Consider the following 25,703-nt stretch of genomic DNA (forward strand, 5'->3'; position numbering starts at 1 on the left):
CCTCATACTACTGGGAGAAGTGCAGATAAATTCAGAATCCATTAAAAAAAAATAAGAAAGTTGTCAGGTAGCAGCATGGTCTGACATTATTACAGGCTAGTAATGGGCACTGAACATACCCACTGCTACCAGCAACTCCATTCCCTCCCCCTGCAGTCACAGAATAAATGCATAGAATTTCAAGGCTGTAAAGTTGGTTGATCCAGCAAAACTCATGTTCCTTCAAAACAGTCATTCAGAAGTGCAAACATCCTTCTCTTTTTCTGTAAAGAATCATCTGAGAAGACACTTGGTTAAGTGACTGTGTGGAAAGCCAAAGCACCTACAAGATGAAATGGCAACTACCTGCATTTCTGTGAAGACCAAAACATCATTAAAATAAACTCTTCTAGAATGCTACTCAATGAATGCCTCAAAACACTGTGGGAAGTTACTGTCCTGTAATGAAACATCACATGCATTGAAATACAGGGAACATGGAGTGAGTATATGAAATCAAGAACAAATTAGATTTATAAAATGAACTACCAAGCGGCCTTCCAACTAACCCATTGTTTTGCACTATTACTGAAGGGAGGATTTCACCTCTCTATCTCTTGGTGAGATTCTTCAAAATTGAGGAATTGCAAGGAACCCCAGTTTGTGAATTCCTAACTAAAAAGTGATGCAAAGTAAAGCAAAATTTTCAGAGACTTGGCCACGTGTTATTGTTTTACTGACTGGTTTTCACCAACCACTTCCTATTCTTACTGCACCCACTGCTGATTAGTCAATTAAGGACTGCAAGGAATGTTACTAAGGCACCAAGCCAGCTCTCCAGGACACTATAAAAATCATGGGACTGTTTACAGCAAGCTGTTAGATCTTTTATTAAAATACTTCATAGACCAAAGATTAAAGACTCCCTGTAATCATTTTATACTGTAACATGGAGCAATCATCCTAGCACCTTCCTTGTCAGGTATCCATACAGAGGTAAATGCAAATACAAGCATCCCAAACATACATAAAGCAGGAGAAACTGTAATAGTTCACTGAATCAATTATATTGATCTGCACTGTAGTACTCCTGCAACACACACTGTATTTTCTTCATTTTGGATCAATGGATTTTCTTCATTTCCATTCTCTGCAGAAAACTGAAAAGCAAACCCTAGAAGGCCACTAATTCTGAAATCCTTCTTAGTAAGACTTTGTATACTGTTTATATAAGATTTTATAGGTACCTGAATGTTAAGAAGTATTGTAAACAAGAAGCTAGAGCTAGTGAAGCCCTTTATCTCCACTCCCCTTTCCTTTCCTCTTAATAATTGTCCCAGGTCCTACACACAGTCTCTTGGCCCCACCACCACAGACAAGTGGTCCCTGTTTGATGCCAGCTAACCAGCCTACACAAACAGCTGGGATCAGTGTGACAGACCTTCACTTTCACACTTCTGACTAAAAATGTTTACTACAAGAAAATAACTATGTCACAATTCTGTTCTATGACAGCTATCTTGGAAAATAGCAAAGATTGTCTCTAAAAATAGTCAGACTGCTTTCTTCCTCAACTGGTACATTTACAAGGCAACAAAATTATCTGGCACCAAGCTGAGCAGCACAGGGTGCAAAAGACCTTGCATATGCTACAGTTCTTCACTGTAGACATTCATATCAACAAGAAACAATTCACATTTTCAAGGAAAAAGAAAAAGCACAAAGAAAAGAGAAAGCTGCTAAGAAAGACAGTGCAAAATATGAACAGTAGGTTCTCTGTTGACTTCATCATCATAAACCTCTGAATATATTCTGTATTAATGGCATAATTCTGTCATATCAAAATGATTCTACAGGTACTTTGTGCAATGTTAAAGAAAACAGGGACACACATTTTAATCTCAGATGTCAACAGGTATTGACACGTGATGTGAGATGTACGAGCTGCAACTAGTTTCTAGTGAGAACACTTTGATCTTTTAAATACTGTAAATAAATGATTACAATTATAAGATGATACGGATGACTTCAGGTTTTTTCTTCATTTCCACAATAACAATGGAACAAATGGTTTTAAAGAATTAAAATTATTAGAGAAATTAGAACTATACTTTAAACAAGTTAGGAATGTATCCAGGGTAAAAGTAACACTAGAGCTTCATATGCATTCCTAGACATTACTATCTGAGAAAGTTATGGAAGCTGATGCAGTGTCATCTGGAAAAGCCAGCTAATACTCTGTACTGAGATAATCCATAATTTTATCTCCAAATTGGCCTAGTACATGTTTTTTATTTAGGGAAAGTTCAGGAATGTCCATGCCTACATACAGATGTTAGATGTTAAACTACACTAATGATAACAGAACGTGAGCTGTTTACTTTTATTACTCTGTTTTGTTTTTTTAATTGAGCACAAATGCTAAGAAACATTCCCTGAACACGTATATTTTTGTACTCGAGTGGCGCAGGGAAAGATAGCAAACAGGATTCCTTCTAGTGCAAGACACAGCAAGAGGGAAAGCTGCATTGCGAGTTCTCCCTCAACAGGAACACACCAAAGGATCATGTTGCAGATATGCTCTCTAGGAAGCCTGCCTGAGAGAATATGCCTATCACTTCTTTATTTCATTTATCAGTTACTAGGGGTCACAGATAACATCTACAGGCATAGCTCTAATATCTTTTTGACAGCAATTATATCAAAGAAGTTACTATCTTCTTGATAGTAATTCTGTCCCAGAAGGTCATCATTTTCCTTTGGTGTACTGAAATGACGGGAAGGGGCTGACAGAAAGTCAGGGCCAAAGGAATTGTTTTTCCAGCTGTATCACTTCTCCAATTATATTCACTACACAGTCACACAAACACTTATACCAACACAACAGGGAAGACCAGGTATTTTCTTAGAGGGTCCAAGAAATACTCTACAAATACACAATTAATATGAATACAAAACCATTCTTCTAGGTGCCACTGAACTTCCCGAACTACCTCCCAGTTTTTACACTGACAATAGATGGGGCACAAATCTGGTTCTGAAAAACATTTATTAGCTGAAATTTTCTGTAGCACAATTCCTCCAACCATTCCAGAGCAGAAGATCTTATACTGCTTCAGACTACATTCTCTCTCTTCTGCAACGACTTCCAAGGGCAATAGGCAAAAGCCTGCACAAAATAGTATTACATATCCCAAAAATGAGAATTTATACTATGTTAGGTAATAAAAACTTATTTTTCTCCAGAAGAGACAAATGGAAAAATAAGCAAAACTGTTCTATAAATTAAAATAAATAAATTAGCATCTTCCACAAAAACTGAAGATTCACCCAAATTAACCATGAAGAAGGTAAAATTTACATGTCCTGAAGAGAAATATATGCATACATTGCCAGTAAATTACATTTCGAGCATCTACTTATGCTTGACAGTATCCGAGAACAGTTCCAATTCCTCTTCGCAGACTCCACAACGCGAGTCCAAACTGGAGAAACGTAGATGACTAGTGTACATGCAGCTATCTGTTAACACAAATTTCACTTGCATAGACAAAACCTACTCTTATCACAGTTTGGGATCCCAGACAAATTCCAGGAGGATGAAAAGGAAGCAGGAAGACAGTGAGGCTGAACATACTCTGCTAAGTTCTCCAACACTGAGACGCATCCATGGCTTGTTCAAAGATTTCCAGGAACAATTTACAGTAAAAAGGGATGAAACAGCAACAACCAATCTCTGCACTCAGACACAGCTTTCCTCCAATGTTGCAGATTTGGTTTTCTTCTAGAAAAGCAACTACCCTTTTAAGCATTTTGAAGTAGATGTTTTACCAAACAGGTCCTTTAGATCCCTACTTCTCTTACCTTCTAAGACAAAAGAGGACCGCTGCTGATGCACTGCCCTACTCAGCACACCTTTCCTGGCGACTCTGAGGTATGAAAAAAAATTTTCTGGTGGGGATGTAAAGATCTGTCATTGATACCTCTGCCCTGCATACAGAATAAATTCCCTAGTGATGCACTCAATAACAGGAGAACAAAGGATGAGGTGTTTTTTCTTTTGTCGTTTTCACTCATTTCTCAAGGTATTTGCAAATGACTCAGATCAGGAAATGGACCAGAAGAGTGACAGAAATGTTTAGTTCTATCTGAAGCAAAACTTAAGATGTTTTTTCTGGTTAGTTCTGAAGGAAGCAGGAATGACAACCGTATAAGGGAAAAAGAGAAACAACAAAAGAAGAATCTCATTTCAAGGGCTAAAGTGTTAGCCTGCTGTTGAGAACTAGTAGGTCTGATCTGCCAAAAATTTTAAAGGGTGTTGCAATATGTCATTGCAATTAATGAATCCCAGGCCCCCAAATAACACTGACTGAATTTATTTGAAGTAAAGCTACTTAAAGAGTCCTCCTTGAAGGCAGTCTCTTCTCATCCTGAACTTCCAGGTGTCTAGCCTTCCCTGTTGCCCATCTCTGTATCTTTTCCAGTCAACATAACGCTTTCAGACCAGAAATGCATAAAGTATTCAAAAGGGGGGTTCACCAAAAAGGCAGATGATTTATTTTCCATAATTTTCCCAATTATTTCTAAAATTTAGCTTGACTGCCAGTAGACATTAAGCTGACAGTCTAAAAAACAAACATACACTAGAATCATAGAACAGTTTGGGTTGGAAGGGACCTTTAAAGGTCATCTAGTCCAACCCACCTGCAATGAGCAGGGACACGTTCTACATCAGGTTGCCGAGAACCACATCCAGCCTGGCCCTGAGTATCTCCAAGGATGGCACATCTACCACCTCTCTGGGCAACTCAGTATTTTCTTAGTTTTCGGAATTCCATTGACTAAAGACTGTTCCTTGTTCAACAGAAACCTCATTTACTTAGCAAATAGGTATTTCCAAATTACTAGTTTGATGCAAAAAATCAGGAAGTCTTTTCAAAGAAGTTAAACAATACAATACACGCTTCCTTAACTGGTCTGAAGGATATGTGCATATCATCTTAAGTGTAAGGAAAAAAAAAACCCAACACCCCAAAAACAACTTGAAGGTGCTTTTAAATTAATTTAAACCAACAAAAATGGGGGTGGGGGGTGGGTGTTCCACACAAAAAAAAAAAAACAAACCGAAGAAAAGCTGACCCTAATCACAAAGAGAAGAAACCCTCTTATTTGTGGTGGTGCTCTCTCACTTGTAGTAATATACTTTCAGAGTCTCCTGGCAGGCAGATTCCTACCAAAGAGATTCACTTAAATGCAAAAACCTGGTATGAGAGGTAAAAAGCACCAAAACCAGTTACCAAGTATATAAACCCACCATTATACATTATTTTTTTGCCATTTTAAGAGAAGGCCTACGTGAAACAAAATGACATCTGCAAGCTCTGCAGTTTGAGGGCGCTAATGTAAATGACTTCATAATATCTCCCCTTTATAAACTGAGTAATAAGCAGCATACCTGTGGATAAAAGTCTGCTTATTCTTCAGATGGAATCTGTAACCCACTTCACATTATAGGGAAAAGGTTAATTCTACTCAACAACATGCTGTGTCCTTCGGTATCTGATTTTATGTACCATTCCATGGATAGCTGGTTTTAACAGTTCATTTATTTTTCTTCAAGTGCAGCTTTTGAAACTTGAATATTTTGATGCTATCCCTGAAAGCAGATAGCATCAGACCCCTTATGTGAGGGCAAATACAAAAATCACAAAGAGAACATCCAGCTAATACAAAAGAAGTCCACAACAATGAGATACTCTCTGAAGCATGAAGATCATGAGATATAAAGGGACAGATGTTAAAAAGAAAAATATTCATTGAGCATAGTACACAACTATTCACTTCAGAAGTTTTGTACTATCATATAAAGTATTTAATATTGATCAGGAATTCAAAGCAACCAAACACATGTCACTGACTGACAATGCCAGACAGAAAAGCCCTAAGACCATTTATCACTTGCCAGCAACTCATAAAAACTTGGGTAAGTAGCAAGGAATGTAAGAGTCAAGACACCTGATTCAGTTTGGAATTTAGTAAACATTAAAACTAATCAGGGAGCTACACTCAAAACAACACATTCAGTGCTTCAAATTGATAGGGAATCTCAAGGAAGAGGAAACCAGCAGCATGAATCAATTCATCTATTCTTACATCAACACAGCATAATCCTATGAAAGGAAAAGGAATTAGTGTTTTATATCACTCCCAGCACATTTCTGTTTGTTATGAAGGTTACTAACGATATCAAATGAATAGGAAACATAAATAATGCATGAATCTCTAAATAAAAAAGCATATCACTGGTTTAACAGAAACAATGTCAATTCAGCAAGAAGGGAAGGAAATTTTTTCAAGTAAGTTCCCTTGATATAGATCCAAATATTCACATGAAATTAAATTATAGCATCTCTATTGTTCCCTAATAATCACCGAGAAATAGAAGTCATTATTTTTCATTCCCTGGTGGCTTGTTCCTGAAAGTCATTGGAAGGGCACTGGGGATGAACTGACTTTTTATCCTGTTTGTGCTACTTGTAAACCCAAAAATCAGAGCTGCTTAGTTCAGTCACTTTAATGCACCATTTACCAACAGCATCATCAAATTACCAACACCATGAAATGACAGATATCAAACATGAGGCTGTATATCATAAAAAAGATGTCTTATGTTTTATGTTTCTCCTTTATTTGCATTTTAAGGGTAAATGTTTGGTGCACGGACTTCATTTTTTCTAGAAATTTTTTTAGCATCAGGAAATAGAAGACAGGATAAAAGAAACTGACTTACATTAATCACCATATTATTACTGCTGCCAATAATAATGGCTGCAAAGCTTTAGACAACAGAACATTTATGTGAAACCCAGTTCTATTTAACCTTATACTGCAGTGTTTTTTCCAGTAATACTGTTCATAACATCTTGTTTCATTAGCTGCTTCTAAAGAAAACAAAACTGAGCTCCTTCTGATTCCTCATGCAAGAACAGAAGACTTGCTAAGCACTTCTCAAACTATTTCCTTGGAAAGACATAATTTATGCATTCAGTGGGCAAGCACTCTAACAATCTCTGTGTTCATCAAAACAATAATGGTAATTATGAAGAATTTAATAAGCATCAGATGAGAAATAAATTGGTGATATTAATATATACTTTACTTTCCACATTAAAATTTCATTCATACACTTCTACACAAGTTCATAAATTAGTAATAGAAAAATCAAGGCAGGGAAATAAGACCATTAGCTGGTAACTAAAATTAACATCTGCCATTCAATACAGTATGGGCTGATACAATACTGTCTTTTACTGTCACACACTTCAAGAATTAAAAGTAAGTTGCAAATGGTATGATGAAGCCTATCCATAAGCAGTCTCAACTAGGTATTTTTCTCCAAGCCTTCCACAAAATGTCAAAAAGAATTAAAAAACAAAACAAAACAAACAACCAAAACAACAAACCAAACCAAAGCCAAAACACCAACACCTTTTCCAAGTGTTCTCTTTTTATGCAGAAGCAAAAGAAATAAAATTCTTAAAGACCTGAATGCCCCATCTCAAGCTTCCCTATCAGCACAGAACTTTTTCTAAAATCATCACTACTCTATAAACTGGTTGGCTTAATGTGCTGCCGGCAGAGAAATCAAAGTGTATGCAGAATGCTTCATACTCCCTCAGAAATGAGCAAAAAAACTTTTGAAGATTTCACAGTTAAATCACAAGTTTGTCAAGCAGAAAACTCCTGTTACTAGCAATCTGTTCAGCACATAGCGTGGCATACTGATCCTCAAAAAGACCTCTGGTTTCTACAATGGCACACAGAAAACTGCAGTAAGAACTGGAGAACAAAAACCAAGCATCTCTGACAAAAGTGATATTTAATAGCTTAATTCCAATAATAATTAAATAAATTCCACCAACAGGCAAATCAAACTTTTCAAAAGCAGAAAATTCTTAAGTTAGCTGAATTTTTCTTATTCAGATGTTACTATTATGATAACTGTGTGTCCTCAATTCTCTCAGCATGAGCATTCAACCTGAAGAGTAAACAGACTGGAATTATTTCAAACTTAGTAAAAAGCTGGATGCAAAAAACTTTCCATCAAGAGCGGCTTTGCCACACATGAATACTATCTGCCACTTTGTTTATGATGATTTGATGGTTGCATTCTGCTGAACTTAACATAATACATAAAATATTTTTCCATGAGACTGAAATCTCACCCAAGACTCTGACCCTGCATTAGGATCCAACAGCTCAGTGTATTGGTTTTGCTTGGCAAGATTTTGGTAACAGGGTTACAGAAATGGCTTCTGTGAGAAGCTGCTAGAAGTTTCCCGATGTCTGCTGGAGCCAGATCAAGCTGGCTCCAAGATGGACTCGCCACTGGCCAGTGAAAATGGTCTTTTTTCACTTAGTAAGATTCATGGGGTTTCCCCCTTTTACTCTAATGGCCTTCCTACAACATACAAAGTAAAATGTCACATGGGAAGATCAAATTATAAACCAGAGAGACCAGAAACTTCTAAGAGTAAAAAAAGGGAATGACTCCTCTGAGGAAAAAAAAAACAAAAAGGAAATTACACATACATATTATGACAGATTAACCAGTTTGAAAAATAAAACATTCACCTATCCATTGTTTTTCCTTTTTCTAATAGTTAGCTCACAATAACCTTTAACCTAAACTGGAAAGCTATTAGTTTGAAACCTTGTTTAACTAAGTAATTACTAAGTTGTCTACTAAACATCTTTAAGGTGGTACTGAACAGTCACCTCACTCCACCTACCAGGAAAAAGTGTTTAGCAGGAAGCAAAAAGATTTTCACTTTTATAGGTTTAGGTGATATTAACTATGCAACTGCACCATATAAATATTTATGAAGTTACCACATTAAATACGTAAATAGAAATAGAGGGAGACCAATTCCATGGTTATTTACTCCTAGGAATAAGAGAACTTCACATACCAGCCTCTTCCTGGATTAATGTTTGCTTCAATCTGAGTCAGAAAATCCTTCCCCTCAGCTCCCTAAGCACCCGTAAAATGAAGGAAAACCAGGGCAGATATAGTCATTACTGGATGGATTAGAGCTAGTTAAACTTTCACAACTTTTAAAAATCCCCCTCCCAAGGTTAATCCTTCCCTCAACTTCTTCATTCATTATTGACTTCCAAGGAAGAAAAAAGAAAACTAGTTTCATTGCTTATGTAGATTTTTTTAAAAATACCTGTGTAAGAATACACCTATAATTTTGTTAACAAAGCTGCACCTGTAGATTCATCCTTATGGAAACAAAGGGAGTAATATCATAACAAAGAACAAATCTGACAAGTCTGATCTATAATGTATTCTGCAAGATTTCTCAGGGGTGATGAATATTCTTTCTGTTACCACTTGTTTATCATATTCTCAGATTTCTAGGATACATTCACTGAATGACACTAATAAGAGTATTTCATTAAATAAAAACATGGACATTTCCACTGCAAGCTCTTTGTTTATGGTTTACTTTATTGCTGTGTCTTGTGACTAACAGGCCATGATGGGTGAAAGGAAAGGTACAGCAGCACTCAAATGTTATTTTGGGATGGGGAGTGAAGAAGCAGTTTTTAAATCAATGCAATAACCATTTGGCTGAAAACCTCATTAAAAATTGCCGCAGTCTGCGGTAGCATGTTTCTGCCTTTGCAGAATTCCAAGTGATTCTTATGAAACACTTAACACCTACTATACAAATAGGAAAAAAAAAAAAAAAGCACTTCAGGAGGAATAAAATGTGCTATTTTTTACAAAAAGAGGCCCAATGCAACATAATATTGCAAGCAAACTTACCAGTCGTCTCCTCTCCTCTTCAACAGCAATCAGAAGCCGAGCAAACTCTTTCAGTGACTGGGCTGAAAAGAAAACAAAAAACTGGTCAGAAATATATTTTGAGACCAGAGGAGACCATTATCTGGATTTAAGCTGTACTGATAAGATACTGTTCTTATACAGTACTTCACTAAAATGAGTATTCATTAAATGAGGCCCAGACTGAAGCAAGCAGCAGGTCAAGAGCATATAAAAGACAAAGGAAAAGAACCTGAATGGTGAGAGTCATGTGCATTTTAGAAACAAATTTTTAATCAGAACACGGCAAACTGATTTTCCAGAAATGTGCAAAGATCAGTCTCAAAACAAAGAACTCAACAATCAGCAGCAAAATTTACTTTAGCACTAGGAGCAGAAGGAAACCAAAAAGAAAATACTGAGTTATTCCTATTAAAGTGCAACAAATATTTTCAAGAACTATGCAAAGTATTCAGGTAAAAATTTGAAAGTCAACACTGTAGAAGAAATGTGTTACTTATGCCAAGTGTTTAGGTTCAGCAGCTCTTTGGCTTTAAGTTTTACAAGGACAAACTCTCAGGTAACAAGAACAGATGACTGATTTATTAGCAAGCTTTGAATTCTGTTACAACTGTGAGAGTCTTTGCTCAAAACTGCCTTCAAATATACGTCAAAGGGCTATAGCAAATGTCAAGTGAAACATAATAAAAGTATTAACCCATAAAAGAGGGCAAGAAAGGGGAAAACATTAAAAAACTATTAAGGCTTCATTCTCATGTAAGCAAGTGGTGCAAATCTCTCTAGAAAAATCTATCTTCCCGTTTATATTACTTTCTCAAGGGCATATGGGTTATTCAGAATTCGGCATAACAGTTCCACAATCAAAAATGCCAGAGAAGAATCATGAGAAGACAGCTAAGTATCTTTTTCCACTTTCTTCTGATGCATCTAGCAGCAATTGCTGCCAGTGTCAGGATGCTGAATTTCATGGTTTAAAGCTCTCATCTCAAAATGCAGATTCATAAATCCTACAGCTTCTCACAACAAACTTGATGCAATCTAAATTATCTTAGCAAGAGGAAAAAAACCCTCAAGTAAACACAACTTGCAGAATTTCTCAAAAGAACAGGCTTAGAAAAGTCTCCCCAGTTAAACAGCATACACTGCTGAGGGCATGTTAACAGAACTCTTGTCCTCCTGGCTATTTTTCCATATTCTTCAGTGTTTTTCCAGAATGTGACAGTCTCCAATAATATGGCTTCATCTTTTCCCAACTTCCTGGAAATTTTTAACAGAATAAGCACATTTTCTAGAAGATCTGCTATGTTTCAATACCTTGTAAGAGGGAACCAGTATCCGGCTTGCCTTAAGTGCCTTATCTGTATTCATGAATTGCTACTTTACTTTTGGATGATACTCAAATCCTTTTTACCCTTTATCCCACCTGGACCTTGCAGAAGTCACCCTTGCATTCTTCTTGCTCTCTTTTAACTTTTACAGCTGAAAAGCACTTCACTGTTTGTTCCAACTTCCATGTTTTCCAACTGTAATTCTATACCTGCATATCTTGAGCTGTAAATCATTCTTTATCGACAAATTCTTTTTTCCTCATTACTCATGAGTTTTTGTTTAGTCCAAATACACCTGGTAAGTTAAATGTCCACCCAATTGGGTCTTGAGCATTTTAGAATCATAGAATCACAGAATAGTTAGGGTTGGAAAGGACCTTAAGATCATCTAGTTCCAAGCCCCCTGCCATGGGCAGGGATACCTCACACGAAACCATCTCACTCAAGGCTTTGCCCAACCTGGTCTTGAACACTGCCAGGGATGGAGCATTCACAACCTCCCTGGGCAACCCATTCCAGTGCCTCATCACCCTAACAGTAAAGAATTTCCTCCTTATATCCAATCTAAACTTCCCTGTTTAAATTTTAACCCATTACCCCTTGTCCTATCACTACAGTCCCTGATGAAGAGTCCATCCCCAGCATCCCTATAGGCCCCCTTCAGATACTGGAAGGCTGCTATGAGGTCTCCACGCAGCCTTCTCTTCTCCAGGCTGAACAGCCCCAACTTTCTCAGCCTACCTTCATACAGGAGGTGCTCCAGTCCCTGATAATCCTCGTGGCCCTTCTCTGGACTTGTTCCAACAGTTCCATGTCCTTTTTATGTTGAGGACACCAGAACTGCACACAATACTCCAGGTGAGGTCTCACAAGAGCAGAGTAGAGGGGCAGGATCACCTCCTTCGACCTGCTGGTCACGTTCCTTTTGATGCAGCCCAGGATACGGTTGGCTTTCTGGGCTGGGAGCGTGCACTGAAGCTGGCTCATGTTCATTTTCTCATCAACCAACACCCCAAGTCCTTCTCCACAGGGCTGCTCTGAATCTCTTCTCTGCCCAACCTGTAGCTGTGCCTGGGATTGCTCCGACTGAGGTGTGGGACCTTGTAGGACCTTTCCTTTATTATTTTTCCCCAAGAGCACACAAACTAAAAAATTTTGCCACTTTTTAAGTAAAAGAAATTCTAGGCCTCCTGCACAAACTTCTGAATTCTTTGACGCGGGCTCAACAGCTGAGCCTTTCAGTTACTTACCAGCTCAGTCTTTATCAGTTACAGCTTGATAATCAAGAACATAATTTACTATCCACTGTATTAACTCAGCCTCTTGCATTCAGCTTATAATGTCCCATCAGTCAAAATCAAGTAAAGAAATAAGAGGTGGACTGGTTAATTTACCCGATAAGAAATTTGTTAAGCATTACATTCAAGAATAATTATGTAGCCATTGCAAAATCCTAAAAACTAAATAAACAATGAGCCCAACTATTTCATATTTTCATACCAATACCCCCAAGTTTAACAACTATCCTTACCTGTTGAAACCAGGACAGAGCCAGTTCATCCCTTGCACATGTGGCAGGGTGATTCTTTACCCATCATTAAGAAAATGTTAATCTTTTCAAATAAACTAGATAAACATATTGTTTGAATTTGATTACCTATTCAGGGAATTAGGATGCACTTCGGAGAAACAGCTGACTTTCTAGTAAAGCCAGCAAGAGAAACAGTTTCCAGATTATTTCAGTGAAATAACTGGTGATTTTTAACTGCAAGAAGATCTATTACTGCAGTCGCATGTTATAACTCCATTCCTTTTCCTTTTTTCCACTTTTTTTTACTGTGAAGTCACTCAATGACAGAATAATTTCAAATTTCAAAAAGAAATGGTCATACCAAGCACCATCATACCAGATACCAACCTACTGAAATTTCAATTTTCCCTACCCACATCAAGCCTTATGGTCCTCTTCACTTTGGTTCCTGATCACATCATTAAAACCATCCTTAATACAACAAAGGGTCATGATTTTATTTTCTTCATCATCTGCAATGAGCAAGTTAGCACTTCACACCTTTCAGCAACCAAGCACGAATACTGCCACTTCCCAGCCACAAAGTATGGACAGGACTGAATCTAAATCAAATGAAAAGGGTGTGGGACTGGCAGGCAAAAGCAACACAGTTGTGGAAAAAACAAACCAAATCCCCTCTGGTCAGGTAATATTCAGTATTTTACGAGCAAAAAGATAATAAATGAAGAAAAGCAAGAATCAGAAACCTCACAGAAGGATGGCAAGGAACTGTGAGAAGGAGGCAAGAACAATCTAGTAAGAGAAGCTTCTGATTAACTTTCCTAACCTTCCTCCTTCAGGGCAGAAACAGATTTTTAGTTTCAAAGTTGAAATTTTTGCTTAGGATTTAAGTAAATCCAAGATAGAGGAAGAAGTACTAAAACGGCATGTGCAAATCAAGATTTTCTTCAATATTTAGCCCTAATACAAAAGTACTAAGTATATCACATATACACTGCCTCAGCCAAAGATATAAAAGCTGTCTCCATCTTCTCTTCCACATGGTTTCACCTTTGGGGGATTATAATGACAAAGTTTCACTAAGAACACAAAACCTACATTCTAAACACTAAGACAAACTGTTCCCCTGATCCCAGAGACACCTTCATTGCAGAAACACTGCAATCCTGACTGCGTCTCCACTGTTCCATGCCTAACACCCACCATATCCATCCTTTTTGCAACAGTAGGTGCCCACAAAGTCATGGACCATCCCTTCCCATCTCAGGAGGTTCACAGGGAGAACAAGTGAATCATGTAGTTCAGACCATAAGCAAGGATGCACAGCCAGTACACAGACAGAGCTCAGCAACACTGATGTCTCTGGTGACCCCAGCGGTTATTCTGTCCTTGCAATGGCACCACATAGCACCAAAAAGCCACTTTACCACCACCAGCTCTCCTACAACACCAATGAGTAGGGCAGTACTTCTGAATCCTTCATGTTATTACACCCTTCTTCCCATACAACCCCCACTCAGTGTGACCTCATTAAAAGCCAGGGTCTGTCCCTAGAGAACTTCATCTGTGCTTGATGCTGCAGCAGGCCTGGTGGCGAAGACAAGGCAAGGCAGCCTGTTCTCCTCTTTTCACAGTGTACACTTTTCCCTTCCTCCTTCCCTCTTTTCCCACAGTCCTGCTCTGGCTGCAGAGTGGTGACAGCCCCACCTCACTTGGGGCCTGGGCTGGGAGAACAGATGGGTACATAGTTTTGCATAGTTAAAATACAGAAGATTTAAAAATCAGAAACATTTGTGTCAGATGTGGCCCTCTGCGCTGTCAGGAAGCCCAGGAATTACACATAGCCCTCACAATCTTTTCTTACTAATGCTGTTAACAACTTTTTTTTTTCCCTCCCCTTCTTTTTAATTAGGATACAGAAAGAAGAATTAAAGTGAACTTTCTAAATACAAAAGGGGGCGAGGGAAGGAAGAGCCAAGTATTTTACAAGCGGAAATGTCATGGGAATGCGCTGATAAGAAGCAAATTCTGAAAACATAGCAATAACATAAAGGACAGTATGAAACCTAACTTACATTAAATACAGTGGCGTTCTTAATTATTTTCAAGAAGCATGATTGTTATTGATGAGCCATTAAGTAATACAAAGTCCTGCCTTAATACATTATTACAAGCCATTAGGAGATACTAGCTTACAAAATCCAAATAGTTTTACAGTCTGCTTTTTAATGAAGGGCTACTCAAAGGAGCTGTAAGATACACTTAGAATCATGATGAAACTGATGTCTATGACAAGCAACACCCAACAAACGAAACCAATGGTATATGTACCCAGCTGTATACTTGCAGTCTCATTCACCACAATTAAAAGCAGGTCAACAGCTGTTTTCCCTGGAGTGTTCCCAACCCAGCAACAATTTGCTGCAAAATTTCCCTAATTCAGGAGAAATAGCTCCCAGTACTAAAAAAAAACAATCAAACTAAACACCCTTTTTATTTTTAAGTTAAATCTTTTAAATCATTTGCTTTGTAAGGAAGCAAATATTTCAAACATATGGTATAGCTCCACAATTATACTAGCATAATCAAAAGAGAACTGAAGCTTAGTGTAGCACTAAGTAAACGAGGGAGAAATGAAAAAGGTTTAAAAAACCCTCATTTAGCTGAAATCCTAGGATGCATTATTAATATTATGCCTCATTTATGCTCTAGAATTCTGGTATACTGCATTGAAGTCAACCCAGTGGTTCCTAGGAAAAAAACATTTGCTTAATAGAATCACAGAATGGTTTGGGTTGGAACCCTCTTGCCATGGGCAGGGACACTTCATACTCTAGACCACATCGCTCAAGGCTCTGTACAGCCTGGCCTTGAACACCGCCAGCATGTGAACAGCATTCACAGCTTCCTTGGGCAACCTATTCCAGTGCCTCACCACCCTAACAGTAAAGAACTTCTTCCTTATATCCAATCTAAACTTCCCCTGCTTAAGTTTTAACCCATTACCCCTTGTGTCCTATCACTACAGTCCCTCATGAAGAGTTCCTCTTCAGCATCCTTGCAGGCCCCTTCAGATACTGGAAGGCTGCTATGAGGTCTCCACGCAGCCTTCTCTTCTCCAGGCTGAACAACCCCAACTTTCTCAGCCTGTCTTCATACGGGAGGTGCTCCAGTCCCCTGATCATCCTTGTGGCCCTCCTCTGGACTTGTTCCAACAGCTCCATGTCTTTTTTTATGTTGAGGACACCAGAACTGCACACAATACTCCAAGTGAGGTCTCACAAGAGCAGAGTAGAGGGGCAGGATCACCTCCTTCAACCTGCTGGTCACCCCCCCAAGAAAAAACACAACCTTGAAACTTTTTTTTTTTCAATAAACTATATAAAGTTTTTGTTACACTTGTGTAGAGAATGCATCACCTTGAAACAGCATGCCTATGTTACTGAAGCTACTCTACCAACAATTAGCTCAATTCTAAAGTGTACAGTGTTATACTGCGCTCCTGAATGTTACATACAATAGGTATGACACCATTTATATTTTATTGGAAAAGTAAAGCAACATATTTAAAACCTAGAAGTGGTATTATATAACCAATACTTAATTCAAAGACGTAAAGCCAAGCTTGGAAGGTAATGTCCAACCTGACATGGCATGGAAAGTTACTGTGGAAGACAGAATAAAAATAAATGCTCATTTCTGTGAAATGGACTGTTGGTTTAATTTACACTTAAAATGCATAGGCGATTTTAAATCCTCTGAAGGACACTAAACAACATTTTATAGCATTCCAAGCAGGTATCAGCATGACCTTCAGATACCTAAATGCCAGCATGGAAAAAAATATACAATGATCAAAGGGCTGGAGCATCTCTCCTGTGAAGACAGGCTGATTTGTGGTTGTTCAGCCTGGAGAAACAAAGCCTTCAAGGGAGACCTTAGAGCATCTTCCAGTACTTAATGGACAGCTACAAGAAAGCTGAAAAGGGTTTTTTTCCAAGGGCATGCAGTAAAAGGACAAGGGGCAATGGCTTTAAACTGAACGAAGAGAGATTTAGGTTAGGTATCAGAAAGAAATTCTTTACTGTGAGGATGGTGAAGCACCGGAACAGGTTGCCCAAAGAAGCTGTGGCAGTGTTCAAGGCCAGGTTGGATAGGGTTCTGAGCAATCTGGTCGGTGAAAGGTGGCTCTGCCTACAGCAGGGAGGTTGGAACTAGCTGTTTTTTAAAGTCCCTTCCAACCCAAACCATTCTATGATTCTATACATATGAAATGTCATTTGTCTTCTTGCTGTATAAGAAGTTGGGTATCTTGCTGTATAAAAAGCAAAAAAATGCACAAGCCTGCAGAGATTTCATTACTGGGGAAATGCCAGGACTGTGATGTACACTGCTCCCAATACACTCTGGGAAGAAGGTCAGTCAAGCCTCTCTCCAGAACTGGTCGTATCTAGCATAGAAGTTACAGCAGGCTCTGAATTCATGCTTGAACTTTATGAACTTCATGAACTTCAACTAAAGCCTCCAACTGAGTTTCTCCCACAAAGTAATAGATTACTAGATGTCCTGGGTTCAGCAGTAGCAGTCATGTTTTTTCCTTTGTGTTAGCTGGTGCAGTGCTGTGTTTTGACTTCCAGCCTGAGAACAGTGTTGGTGAAGCCGATGTTTTCGGTTGTTGCTAAGTGATGTTTACCCTGACCAAGGACTTTGTGAGGCTCATGCTCTGCCAGGGAGGAGGGGAAGCTGTGAGGAAGCAGAGACGGGGCGCCTGACCCGGGCTAGCCGGGGAGGTATTCCATACCACAGCACGTCACGCCCGGGGTGGGGGGTAACTGGGAGTTACCCGGAAGGACAGGGGCTTCCGGGTGGGACTCGTTTCTTGGCCAGTGGTATCGTATTCTCTTCCCTTGTTATTTTCCCTTATCATTGTTGTAGTTGATAGTAGCGGCGGTGATTTGTGTTGTACATTGGTTGCTGGACTGTTCTTGTCTCAACCCGTAGGAGTTGCACTCTTTCGATCCTCCTCCCCGTTCCTCCGGGAGCGGGGAAGGGGAGAGCCCCGGTGGGGGGGGGGGGGGACACGGACCTCGATTGTTGTCAGCTCGGCACCACTCACTGGGAGTGAGTGAACAAGTTACCTGACTGGGTTTAAACCACGACACTAGATTAGAATTCAAGATAGACCTAAGACCCATAAGGAAATTTCCTAAGGATTAAAACTTGTTTACTAGACCCAGTGATAAAGCAGAAGAAGTGTGAGACCATGAGTGCTGGGAGATCTGGGAAAAGAGACTTTATTTTCCAGTTCTAAAATGAAAGAAAATATATCACAGTTACTAATTTACAGATCTATTCTAGAGTTTTTAATAAGTAGCATTATCTGCAACCACAAATGATTTTTCAAGCAGTTCTTCAAAAATACTTTACATCAAATCAAATTTCCCCCCTTCTTTCTGTGGCTTTAAGCCTTATGGGGTGGGGGAGGAATGGGACTAGAGGAGCAACAGATGGTTTCCTGATCAGACAGAAACATCACAAATTTCAGATTAACACCGCTAACACAAATGCTGGAATAAAGAGACAACAATCTGCTTTCTCAGTATTTTCTACCTAACAAGAATTTTGGGTGTCATAAAAGCTATCTATATTATATCTGTAGTGTATATCAGAATATACTGTATGTATACTACGCGCATGTGCACATATATATATACACGTATGCACACATATACACCATAGGTCGCTTTCCTCACTTTCCAAGTGGCAGCTTTTGTGGAGAAGCTTCAGTGTGGAACACTGAGCTGAGTACTGTAAGTAAGGTTTACTGGGAAAGCAGAAGAGAAGACAAAATAAGAGGAAATGAGTGCAGGATTTGAAACCATTGTTCTTCTTACCCATTTCATTCCTTTCTAGATTTCCTTCTCAAGTTATTAGATGAAACAGAGTAACAGCTTTCTGCTGTTTAGGTTTCATGGAATATTGCTTAGGTATTTATGTAAATTCCTGTCTGTAAACTAACAGTGTATCAGATGAGTTTTAAATTTAAGATGATTATTGCTGTCAAAAGATAAATCATGTTAGAAGACTCTATTGTGGAAAATGAAGTTAGAATATCAAGATAATGCTTCATTTCTTCATGGGGTTTCAGTCTCGTTTAAATCTGGAAAATTAATTTTGGATGAGCTCCCTTATCCTCCATTTGGTTTCTCTTAATTGCCTAATCTGGGTATCAGATTTTATGGATCTGTAATAAAGACCTCATGGACTCTTCTAGTCCATGTTTACATTTAACACAACCTCATAACAACAGGAAAAGAACCTTCCTGTAATAGAATGAAATGTACTTCTGATAGTAAAAGACACGGGCTGAAGCAAAGACTCAACTATATGGGGTTTAAAACTGCATGGAAATACCATGACACTCTCATATTGACAGCAAATTCTGCCAGGAGACAGTAGTTTAAATTCACAGCCCAAATAAGCAAAAATTTCCTTAAAGACTTCCACCATGAGAAGATACACGAAGGTAAAAGCAACTCTGTCTGGTCTGTACTGCTCTTACAACAGTATCAAGACATACTTAAAGCGGGCAAAGTGAAGCAATTCTGGACTCAATAAATGAAAATTCTTACTTTTTGCTCCACAATTAATCTGGTAAGTATACTCTGCAAGGGCTTAATCCACATCTTTTTTATCAATGAGTACCATAATCTTCCAGATTTTGAAGAAATTTCTACCTAATCCAGATTGAACTTTTAACTCTGATGAACTAAAAAACTAAAAATTCCATCCAATTTCAAGGATGCCTTATCCTGACTTAACACAGACATGCTGATAAGAAAAATAGATAGTAGGTATTGTTTAAGTGTTAGATCCTCCCAGGAAGCACAACTTCCAGTGGTAATTTTGTGTCCTATGGCAATTCCCACCTTGAACTGTGAGGAAAGGAGCTTTGCCAATTTTTTTTTATTCTTGAAAATAAGTGTGCTACCTTACAAAAATAAATCCAAACTTTCCAAACAAACCCATTGTACATCAGGAAGGAAAAGCATGATAAGAGACAAAGAGACACTGATGAAAAATGCGTGGTTTAAAACTTTTGCAAAGAGATTACAGAAATCAGGCAGCAAGAAAAATGACAAGACTTTAATGTCTATGTTTCAAGGACTACGGTACCTTTCTTCAAATATGATCACATCTTCCACTATACACTAGCAAGCAGAGAACTTTATCAGAGCACAGCTACTGAAATCTATGTAAATAAAAGTAATGAAACAAAACGCAAAGCTTTTCTCTACTTCATTGTAGCTAAAGCACTGTAAGTGCACTGATACTTTCTCCTCTGCATCACGATTTGGAGCATATTAGCTCTTTACAGGATTAGGACAGGGAGATGGTAATAACTGCTCCAAACTCCCCAAAAAAACAAAACTGATAATGAACTATCACAGATCCAGTAACAGTCTCCCCACCTGACCCCCGTGGGTTATGGCACTCAATCCCTACGTGCTTTTAGGGACTGCTCCCCATGAACAGATTCCCATGAAAAGCTCTTCCTTTGCTGGCCATATACCAGGCACATGCGATTCCCCTGACCAGTCTTTAGGTTCTGTCACACTATAAAGGCAGGACAGACCAGCAGAAGAGGCCAGTGAGTTCCACAGTAATAATGGAACCTCCTGCCTGAGCATACACGTGCCTCAAAGCACAGACCAATACGTAAACCATGTAAGGGAGCAAATAAAAATCTGAGCTTAATCAAAGGCCAAAGCTTTACAAGATCTGCTTTCAAGTACAATATAATATGTACATACCATATCAGGCAACTGGAATTTTAACCCCAAAGTATTTTAATCTTGCAAAAGTTAATGAGCAAATACAGCAAGGTATTTTCTGAAGGTATTTTTCTAAACCTTCTAAATGTAAACCATGAAATGTAGGGCCACTTGCAGGAGTAAAAATCCTTTTCCCTGTTACGGAACTTTATTGAAGCAAACCTTTGCAGCATAGGTATCTAAATCCAGTTACAAACAGTATCATACTCAAGAATTCTTTGGTATAAAAAGTAGCTATTGTGTCACAAATATTTAAACAAACAAATATAAGCCTTATGCAAATGTTAATACTTTCAGCCAAGACATTTGCACTTTCCACTCTACTTCTTTTCAACAAAAATCTACAAAAAAAGCTACATGTTTATACAAACTAAGGCTTGCAAGAAAGTCACGTTATCTAAGATTTCCAGATTCAGTGTCAGCGCTTGTCAAACACAATACTCGGAGAGATAACCTTAAGACATGCAATGTTACACAATTTAAATAAATCCAATTACTTCAGTTAATACCAGTAAATTGCCACGACCTCTTCATGCAGAACCTCACAAAGCAAAGGCAAGTAGAAAATTCTAAATGGATCAAACAAGGGCAGAACATTTCCTAGAGTCCTGAAAGACTTTTAAAGTTTATAATGGCTGCCTATCGCACCCTATGTTAGTAAAAACAAAATAAACCTACAGAAAACAATTTTTCAAATACCTCCGCCATACTTTTAACAGTTCATTAAAAAAAAATCTGCAATGTATCTACCCTGTGTCAGAATTACCCTGCTCTGATTATAAAAGTAGCTAATATTTTGAAAATATATAATTCAATATGGAAATTTACCTACCTTCTGCAGCAGGAGTTCTTCAACCCAACAGTTTTCAAATACAACACTAGAAAAGCTGCAGCAGAAAAAGCCCACTCTAGACTTCTATTACTCTATAGCATGTATCCCAAAACGCAGCATCACAAAATGATAGCAGAAACATTTTAAATCTTCTAAGCAATTTCTTCTATTTTATTAGGAATATGGGACAGAATGGATCACCCTGGCCACCACTTTCTCTCACAGAGCACTATATCAAAACCTTCCACAAATGAGTACATCACTTTTCTTGTCTCTCCCCTGCCTTTACACTTCTGTGAAGGACTGGGGGCTTTTGGGACTACTCACAAAAAATCTTTTCTTTTCACCATGTTCTCACAGAAAAAAGAGGTACCATTTCTAGACAAGTGGCCATTAAGAAATACTGCATCTCCATGCCACTGCAAAATAGGGTTTAAAATTATCATATTCAGTAAATAGAAATCAGCCTCTGATGGAGCCACAATGCCAGCAACCCTGGGGCTGAGCTCCATAGCAGCATAGCTCAGCAGGGTGTAGGGAAAATTATTCAACACATGATCTTTTGTCCAACAGGTACAAAGTGATCTTTAAAGTGTTTCTGGAGACCTAGTTTGACACCCTAGGAGCCTGAACTGGTGCCCATTGAAACTAACAGCATAACTTCCTATACTGTGAAAGTCCACTTAATACCATTAATCGTTACCTTAACTAAATTAACCGTTAACCTTTGACTTGGACAGATCAGACTTCTCAGGAGTTGACTGATACCCAATCCCACTAGAAAGAATCACAGTATAAATTGACTACGAACACAGATCTTTCATTCTGAGAAAACAATGGCTACTTGATGCTCAAGTTTCTTGAACAGCTGAATAACAAGACAATGTGGGAAATAACATATTGTATGTTGCCCAGTGGTTAAGCTGCAAAAGTAATATTCAATCCTAGCATTCCATAAACTACAAAGTTAGAATTATGACTACATTCCATGCTTGCCAATCCACAATTCTTCAGAGGCACATCCATATTTTAAATGAAAGGAAAAAACCCTGATATTTCAATCTTTCCAGCTGTACAAACCTTATTTGTGTGTGGCTCTTTGCAGGTGCTGAATTAGCAGAAATAAAAGCAATGTGTTCAGAATACAACCGAGAGTCATTATTACTGTTTATCTGATTTGTAAAATTTAGTGCATTTATTATGTGAATGGCAAAACACTTTAATTAGGAAAAATATCGTCAAATACTTAAACAAATGTTAGGTTTGCCATAATTGCTTTGTTGAATTTAGGCCTACAAAGGGATCAAGGACTTCCTGTGCTTACAACTCTAATCTCTACTAAGGATTTTCATTTTAGAAAGTACAAATCCTTCATCTTATTTGCTCAAACCTGCAGATGAATATCTCAAAGCTGAGTTGATCAAACCACTACCTGTTTCTGAAAACAAGTGCTTGTTGCCCAGGAGATATACTAACTTGACAGCTCTAAAATGTTACGCTCTTTTACCAGAAGTTTATGATATGCAGCAACAGTACATATCACTTATTTTCAAACCAACTCTGTATGACAATTCTCTAGTCCTCAGACCGTCTCCCCACACGCATTCATACTTCCACTGAGATACCCAACTCTAGAAACAACAAAGCTAAGTGAGAAAGGAGGGAAGAAGAAGCATGTTGAAGTCACAGAATGAGAACAATAAACTAGAATGCATCTAGGCTACACTGGACAGGGCCTTGAGCAACCTCATCTACTGGGAAGTGTCCCTGCCCACAGCAGGGAGGTTGGAACTAGATGAACTTAAGGTTCTTTCCAGCCCAAGCCATTCTATGATTCTATGATATAAAAGTCCAAAAGATCAAACTATTAATGATGGACAAAACAGATACTTCATCTTCATCCATGAGTGGCATGGACTTGCTTTCTCATCTACTCAGCTGCTCAGATCAAATGGTGACTCATTTAATCTCCTAACCAGAATGCACCAGGACAAACCAAAGCTACTGCTGTCTACTGCCTGTCTCGATTACTTCCTGTAAACAGTATCTGCTCCAAGGCAAGTGGCAGTCTGAGACACCAAACTTTGCAGTCCAATAAAACGAACTAGCATGAATTTTGGACTCCTGTAGAACACCAGGTTGTAAACTGAAGTGACTCAGGAGATCTCTTACTACTTCCAGCTACTCCTGCCATGGAGGGAGGGGTAAGACAGACAGTAACTGCATCAGCCACCCCAATCTGTTTTTTTTCTATTTGAATAAGCATCTTAAGGTAAACAGGGAATGAAACATGCAAATTCTAACAACCTTCTGATATGTATCTTGGAGAAGAAAAAACTAGGTCTGTGTTGTTGATCGTATTCAACCTTTCTCTCCTGCACAGATAAAACCCTATTGCAACATCACTGTACTTCCTGCTTTGTCAGCCTCATTTGACCTTCCACAGCAAGGACAAGGGCTTTGGGCTGGTCCAACAGAATACCAGCCTTCTCTTTCTGGTGCAGGTACTGTTCTGAAGCCTCCATGAGATCCTAGCACCAGCATAAAATCACTCATTTCTTTTTCTTGCAATCAAGATAAAATAGTGCTCCGGAAACAGGTGGCTTTTGTTTAAAGATGCAACAGGAATTAAAAAAAATAATGGTAGGTGCAGATTTAACAGATTTTAAACAAATACTTTAGGCATTTCACACCCTGATTGTGCTGAGTTCCTCCCAGAATTTGTTACTATTTAACTTCCATAGATAAAATTATTCCAACAGGAATACCAAAGATTCAGAAAATAAGCTTACAAGTAGCTTATGCAAAGTTGCTTTGAAGGTCATCTAAAAAGTTAATCTTAAAATTCATTCTTCCTACAGGATGAAAAGCAGCTGGCAAATGTAGGCAGGTAATTACTGTGGAAAAACAAAACACAGTCTTTCTATGCAAATTCACTCTCAGTTGCAAATAGCTTTCTACCTTAATTCAGGACTCAGCCATTCCCCACCCATCAAAAAAAACGCCTTTGGTAAATATGCTTGTCTCTAATATGTTCCACAAGGTCAACAAACTCAAGCACTACAAAGTTATTGGGATGTTGCCTATGCTAAAAAAAAATCCACCCCCGGAATTACACCCTCAAGGTGGTATCAAGATCCTCCTTTCTGCTTGGTTTGGATGAGGCAGTAGGAGAGCTGAGCCACTGGAATTCAAGTTATATCTATTTGGTATTTGGTAATTCCATTCAGAAACCTGGTTACGAATGAGAATTTGATCCAAAACAGGTAGAATATTAAAACTAAAACCAACTTCCTTGAACATCAAAGCTAACCTCAAGTAATTAAGGAGATGACCTGTAAGATACCCAAGTGATTCAGACTGTAAAAGGCTCTAGCATTTAATTTATAATTCCAAAACAGCCAGGCAGATTCAAAAAAACACTACACACTACAAACAATAGAGATACAGTGGCTTGAAATCATGACTAGCCTAACAGCTACTTTCTGAGGTTCTTGATTAGGCTCCAAGAGTCTCCTAACTTGGAGACTGCAGTGTCTACAGACTGATTTGTGAAGATTTGCCTTGACATATTTCAGTCAGTCATAAAGCTCTTACAAATTCTTGCTGTTTCTTCTTCATTTTAACAGAGCATTGCATACACAGTTTGTACCATTAACAAAAAAGAAAGGAATTTAACATCTCTTTAATGCCAATTAACCTCTCGCATCATTGGGGGGGGGGGTGGAGGGGGAAGAGAAACTTACTTATTTTTTCCTCTTCTTTAGGTTTTCTTATATACAAATTTCCCAAGACAGATCTATTTGATGCTTTGAAAGACAGGATGCTTGCCTTCCGACAGGCTCTCCAAGAGGGTAGAGCAGCTGCTAGCTCAGAAGAACTGTGCATGTGGATGCCCAGTACAAGCGATAAAGACAACTGAGCTTCTGGCATCACTGCTCAACTCAAACGAGAGCTTTATGAACACAGCAGTGGACTAACAAACAACTACTATTAAAGGTTTACCTTTCTTTTATTTTGCTGATGGGTTTTTGGGGGGCAGGGGGGGTTGGGTTTTTTAGGGGTCATCTGGTTTGTTTGTTTTTTGTGTTTGCTTGGGGTTTTTTTAAAAGCTCTTTCTCCCCTGTACATTTTAGTTGATTTCTCGAAACATCTTGGGTGAGATGGTTTAGTGTGAGGTGTCCCTGCCTATGGCAGGGGGGTTGGAACTAGATGATCCTAAGGTCCTTTACAACCCTAGCTATTCTATGATTCTATGAAACTAACTGCTGTATATAACCTGATTGCCTGGTATGAGTTAACAGCTCCGTAGATGGCTGGTTGCTAGACATTTTAATAATCC

General features: G+C 38.5%; 1 protein-coding gene across 2 annotated transcripts in view; it reads right to left on the reverse strand.

Moving 5' to 3' along the window:
* Nucleotides 1–25,703, reverse strand: part of ARHGAP42 (Rho GTPase activating protein 42) — a 154,828-nt gene that overhangs the window by 87,790 nt on the left and 41,335 nt on the right. For both annotated transcript variants that reach the window (XM_061457834.1, XM_061457833.1), the window contains exon 3: nt 9,818–9,879. In XM_061457834.1, coding sequence (XP_061313818.1) covers nt 9,818–9,879 — 62 coding nt within the window. The remainder of the gene's footprint in view (nt 1–9,817; nt 9,880–25,703) is intronic.

The sequence above is a fragment of the Pezoporus flaviventris genome, unplaced genomic scaffold (assembly GCF_033815535.1).
Source record: "Pezoporus flaviventris isolate CSIRO_AGI_PZ_B2104156 unplaced genomic scaffold, CSIRO_AGI_Pfla_v1 ptg000025l, whole genome shotgun sequence".
NCBI lineage: Eukaryota > Metazoa > Chordata > Aves > Psittaciformes > Psittacidae > Pezoporus > Pezoporus flaviventris.